This window comes from Impatiens glandulifera, chromosome 1 (genome assembly GCF_907164915.1).
Source record: "Impatiens glandulifera chromosome 1, dImpGla2.1, whole genome shotgun sequence".
NCBI lineage: Eukaryota > Viridiplantae > Streptophyta > Magnoliopsida > Ericales > Balsaminaceae > Impatiens > Impatiens glandulifera.
Genome location: NC_061862.1, coordinates 77,719,982 through 77,725,386, shown reverse-complemented (window position 1 = coordinate 77,725,386; position 5,405 = coordinate 77,719,982). Strand labels below are relative to the sequence as shown.

Below are 5,405 nucleotides of genomic sequence, written 5' to 3'. Positions count from 1 at the left end.
CAAAAACGTGTTAACGTATTAAATATGTTAAAACGTGTTAAACGTGCCAAAAATATAAAAAAAACGTGTTAAACTTGTCAAAAACATGTTAAACGTATTAAACATGTCAAAAACGTGTTAAACATGACAAAAATGTGAAAAACGTGTTATTAGTGTGAAAACGTGTTAAACATGTCAAAAACGTGTTAAACGTGCCAAAACGTGAAAACGTGTTAAACGTGTGAAAAACATGTTATGAGTGTGAAAATGTGTTAAAAATATTAAAAACGTGTTAAACGTATGAAAAACATGTGAAAAATGTGTTATAAGTGTGAAAACGTGTTAAAAATATTAAAAACGTGTTAAACGTGTGAAAAACGTGTTAAACATGTCAAAAACGTGTTCGACTTAAAGTTGGAAGTTGATTAGTTTATATTGTATTAATAATAGAGAATTAAATTAAATTTATATAATTTGGGTAATATGGGTAACCTTAACCTAACCCAACCCAAATTAAACTCAACCCATACTCAACTCAACCCATACTCAACTCATCCCATACTCAACCCAACCCATATTAACCAACCCAAATTAATATTTTGGGTTTGGGTTAGGGTTGGGTTTGGGTAAACCCAAATTATGCTCACCCCTACCTCTTCCTCCCAAAAAATCCTTTCTTGCCGAGCTCCCACACGGCGTTGACAAACTGGTGACTCCCTCCTCTCGTCCATTCCATGAATTGGCCACGGATCAGACATTATCCCTTCTATTAGATCTCACATCGTCCGACACTACATTGTTTTATATCTCGCATAAGCTTAAAAGCTCAGTATGTTAAAAAAAATTAATTAGTGGAAAAAAATAAGTCACGTACGCAGAAAAAATACTCTGAAGAACAAGTCAGAGAAAGAATGTATAAAAATCGAGTCACTAAACATTATTCTAAAGAAATCGCATAAGTGGTTGAAAATTTATTCACGGTTGAAAAGCGTTTCATTATTACAAAGTCTCAAATAGTAAAATTAGAATGTTGTCCATCCCTAAACAAACAAATTATAAAATGTTCAATTTGATGAAAAAATAATGGCAAGTCAGGGTGTCGCATTTCACCCAAAATTTTGTAGTGATCCCCGATTCGTTGGGTACCCATTACCCGATTAAAAACTTAAAAGATTGTAAAAGTTGAAGAAGAAGAAACATAATTGTAATAGATAATAAAATTAGTAATATCGAAATGTTAAAAAAAAAATTACCTACTTATATAATTATGTTGTAGATCTTGAAAAAGACAACTTTGTTTTTGTTAAACCGAAGAAAAATTAAAATTAGTGTTGAAGAAAAAAGTTAAAGATTAAATATAAAGAGTGAATAAAGGGAAATATATTTTGTTATTAAACAAAAATTGAAGATGACGAGAGAAATATTTTTTTATTAATATAAATAAAATAATGTTGGAGTAGAGTTTGTATAAAAACAAAATATTTATGATGATAATTGTAATGTTGAGGTATTTGAAAGATTACATTAAATTTTAATAAAATATATTTTATTTTTTTATATATAGTCGGGTATCGGGTTTGGGTTTCGCACACTCCCCATCCCCGACTTTGTACCCGATTTGGATACCTTCTTCCATACCTAATGCCTGACCCCGTACCCGATTAAAAAACTCGAACCCGATTATCAGGTACCCACAGATATCGGATATACGAGTACCAATTATCATCACTAATTAGATGTTGGATTTTTAATTTTCAAAGAAAAAATTATTTTTGATTCATGTTGTTTTGATTTCTTCTTTGTAATTACAAAGAATGGTTTTTTTTTTTTTTTTATCTTATTCAATGTGGACCATATTTTCAATCTCAAATAGTTATAAATAATTATCTATGTTTTGTCAAAATTTTCTTAATTGTAATAGTGATAACTACACCCCACTAGATTAAAATAGTGAATCAACCAAACCAAACTTATTCTCATCATACATGTAACTAATAAATTTAGTCCAAACTGATCTTGTTCAAATACAAATCTAAAAGGCTGTAGTATTGAAAGTCACAATATCCAATATACCCAACCCCTTACTCTTTTATGAGTTTAATACTTTCACACCTCAATAAATGATAAAAAAAAAAAAAATGAAAAGTCTTGTGATCCCCATACAATTTATACATAATTATGTCCATCTTCAAGACTACCCAAACAAAGTTATATATCATGAAGGCTGGCAAAAAAAAGTCATTGAGTTCTTGATTAAAACGGCCTGACTTATAGCTTTTTCAAATGAGAATCTTCTTCTCCATCTTTATAAAAGATTTTAGCACATATGGGGAGCTCCAGATATGTAGTCAGAAAAACCCAATATAATGAATGGCTAGATTGTTTTCGAATCTATATTATCTAGTTTTGTTCAATAAGAATCTCGATTAAGGTACATTTAATATTTTTTCGATTTTTTTCAGTCATTCTAAACTAATAACTCAAAAATCTACTTTCAATAAATTAGTTAGACATAAGTGGATTTTCAATTCATATCAATCTCTCCAATGGATAATTAATTGTATTTCCTAATTTCTGTTTATTAGATAAAATAAAAGTAAGATTATAATAAATTGTAGGTCTCTGTCTCTTTCTCCATCACCATCAGTCCTTGAGACGTTATTACTGCTTGAGTTCAGTCTGAACCTTTCGTACAAAATGAATGAAGCCAATCGGATGAAGCCACGAATCCCCCCCATTAAAGAACGAAGCACGCCTGAAGATTTACCCGTTATAGCCACCACAGTCTATCTTAACTCCTAAAAGAATACAGGCCAAACTCTATCTAAAACGGGATAAGATTTCTGACCGCTTTGAATTTCCTTTTTCCTTATATATTCGTCTCATTCTCATGGATATTCAAGCTTACCCATAGTTGCATAAAGATTTTCAATTTCTGGGTTTTATTTAGGAGCCATGAATCGATTATCCAGTGACCCATGGCCAGTTGACGGACCACATTGGCCTCTCTCAGGGAATCCATATTTTCATATGATTCTTGAAAAAACCCATGTCAGGCCTTTGTGTTTATTGGTAAAGATTCTATTTTTAATTAAACTATTTCAAAAAAGAAACAATTTTTCTGGATTATAATTGCAATTTTATTGCAGGGTATACCAGTTAAGATGCAAAAGCATCTTCCTCTTGCTTCAATCTCTGTTGTGCTAACTTATTGCGGCAGGTTATGGGAGGTTAAGTATCTTGGCGATCAAACCTTCAAGAGATTTGATACGAAATGGAGGAAATATGTGGAAGATAATGATCTTAAGTTTGGAGATGCTGTTGTGTTTGAACTTGATGTGTCAAGAACTACTCCTAGATTCAGGACTCAGATTTTGAGAGGTGATTATCCGGCCCGGATTATGAACAATCGGAACGGAGAGACGTCGGAAACTTCAATCGTGATTGATGAGGATTAGAGGCATCGAACTATCCTTAGTTAAATTTGAGTTCAAAATTGTCAAATCATGAAGTATTTCCATTAACAATGTCTTTAGATTTACTTTTGTTAGTTTCGTTAAGGAGTATGTTTATGTGTTTTCTTTAAACCTTAAAAGAATTCTATGCCTAGAAAATTGTTTTCTAAGAAAACCTTGAAGAAGAAGAAGAAGTCCACTGTTTTAAGATCATGTTCAAACCTTAAAGCACAAGAAATTTATTTGCATAATAAAGTTAAAATTATAACTTCTAACATAATCTTAAGGTCTTGATCATTTTGGGTTATTTAAATAATTAAGGTATTGTTTTTCTAAATAATCTTATTTGATGTGAGTTACTAAAAACTATCGTTTATAATATGTAAATTGTATTAGTAATAGGATCAATGTTGTATTATGTCTAATGTTTCAAATGTTTTGGAAAAATATTTAGTTGTAACCTCTGATTCATTTTTTCACTATTCAAAATGATGTTAAGTGAAATGTGTCATGAAAGATTATGATTAGTAATATATATATACAAAGTGAACTGTGCAAAAACTATAACATATACCGAATAAACAATAAAATGCTTGACAAACTTAAACATGTCAATACCGAATAAACTATCTAATTCATTTTTCTTTTAAATTCTTTTAGAGATGATTAACCCAAACAGTAACATATATTATTATATAAAAATAAAATGCTAGATCTTTTCAAGTGTGCATGCATATCAACCATATTATTTTTAACTTAGTTGGTCAAACATAGCTGAATCTATTATAACAAACAAGTATCAACAAAAAAAAAAAAAAAACTACAATAAAATGTGTAAAAAATCTCTCTTAAGCCTAATGAACATGGAAGTAAAATTCTATCTTCTTGACTATCAACATGTTATTAATTTTAAATAATAAATAATGAAATATAGTAATAATTTGACATATTAAAATAGTTATAGAAAATAATATAATCTTAGTTAGCATTGGGAAGTGATACAAGTTATATAGTTATATAACGTTCATAATTACCAATTTCTTAGATCAACTATATGTTATTATCCTGTCACATATTTAACTATAACTATAATATAAATTTTTCAAAATTTACAATCAATTGCATTTTAATATTTATTTGTTTTAAATTATAAATATCTTCTAAAAATTAATTACAAAATACTAAGAAAATAATACTTGTTATCCCATAATATATTTTATCTTTATTATAAACACTCATTTAAAATTTTAATTTATATTTTTTTATAAATTAAGAATAAAAAAATATATTAATTTTTCAATATTTTATATTAATTTATTGCACCAAATAATTAATTATTATTTTAAATATTAAACATTATTAATATTATATATATATATATATATAATTACATAACTTTTTAATATTTATATAAATATTTATTTCTACACATAATATTAACTAAAAACTTATATATACAAAAATTAATTTTAAAAGCTATAAAATAACATTAAATTAGTATCTATACTAACCATTATTTCTATACATAAAAATCTAATTAAAAAATCAAAAACTAATATTCAAATTATTATACAACTTATTTTCCTTAATTAAAATTTTATAAAACTATTATTTATTTGATTGTATATTTTATTATTTAACTATTTTTTATCAATAAGAAATAATTATTTATTTGACCATATATTTATAGCATTTATCTATACACAAAATACTAATTTAAAACAATTATAATAAGTATACAACTTTATCTTTTAAATTGTTATATATTAAATATAATATTAAGAATAAAATATATATCTCACCATAAAATATTTATAATATATAAATATATATATATAAATATATATATATATATATCATTTATATATTTTTTTTTAAATATGATATTGATTTTGATTGGTTGAGAACTAGTTTTATACCATTGTCTTTAAGAAAATTAGTATATAATTTGTGCATTTGTACGAGTAATAA

At 26.7% G+C, this 5,405-nt stretch overlaps 1 protein-coding gene across 1 annotated transcript; it reads left to right on the top strand.

Annotated features, from left to right (window-relative positions):
- The first annotated feature begins 2,771 nt into the window (after window positions 1-2,771).
- On the top strand, window positions 2,772-3,598 carry LOC124922750 (B3 domain-containing protein Os04g0386900-like). Its single transcript, XM_047463458.1, has 2 exons — window positions 2,772-3,051; window positions 3,129-3,598. Exons 1-2 carry the CDS (start codon window positions 2,935-2,937, stop codon window positions 3,435-3,437), a joined length of 426 nt encoding a protein of 141 aa, XP_047319414.1. The 5' UTR covers window positions 2,772-2,934; the 3' UTR covers window positions 3,438-3,598.
- The last annotated feature ends 1,807 nt before the right edge of the window (window positions 3,599-5,405 follow it).

What these genes read in the sequence shown, in the direction of transcription:
- LOC124922750 (XM_047463458.1), top strand. Translation starts at nt 2,935, where the DNA reads ATGAATCGATTATCCAGTGACCCATGGCCAGTTGACGGACCACATTGG. An exon ending in TCAGGCCTTTGTGTTTATTG is followed by an intron (nt 3,052 to 3,128) that starts GTAAAGATTCTA and finishes ATTTTATTGCAG; the next exon opens with GGTATACCAGTTAAGATGCA.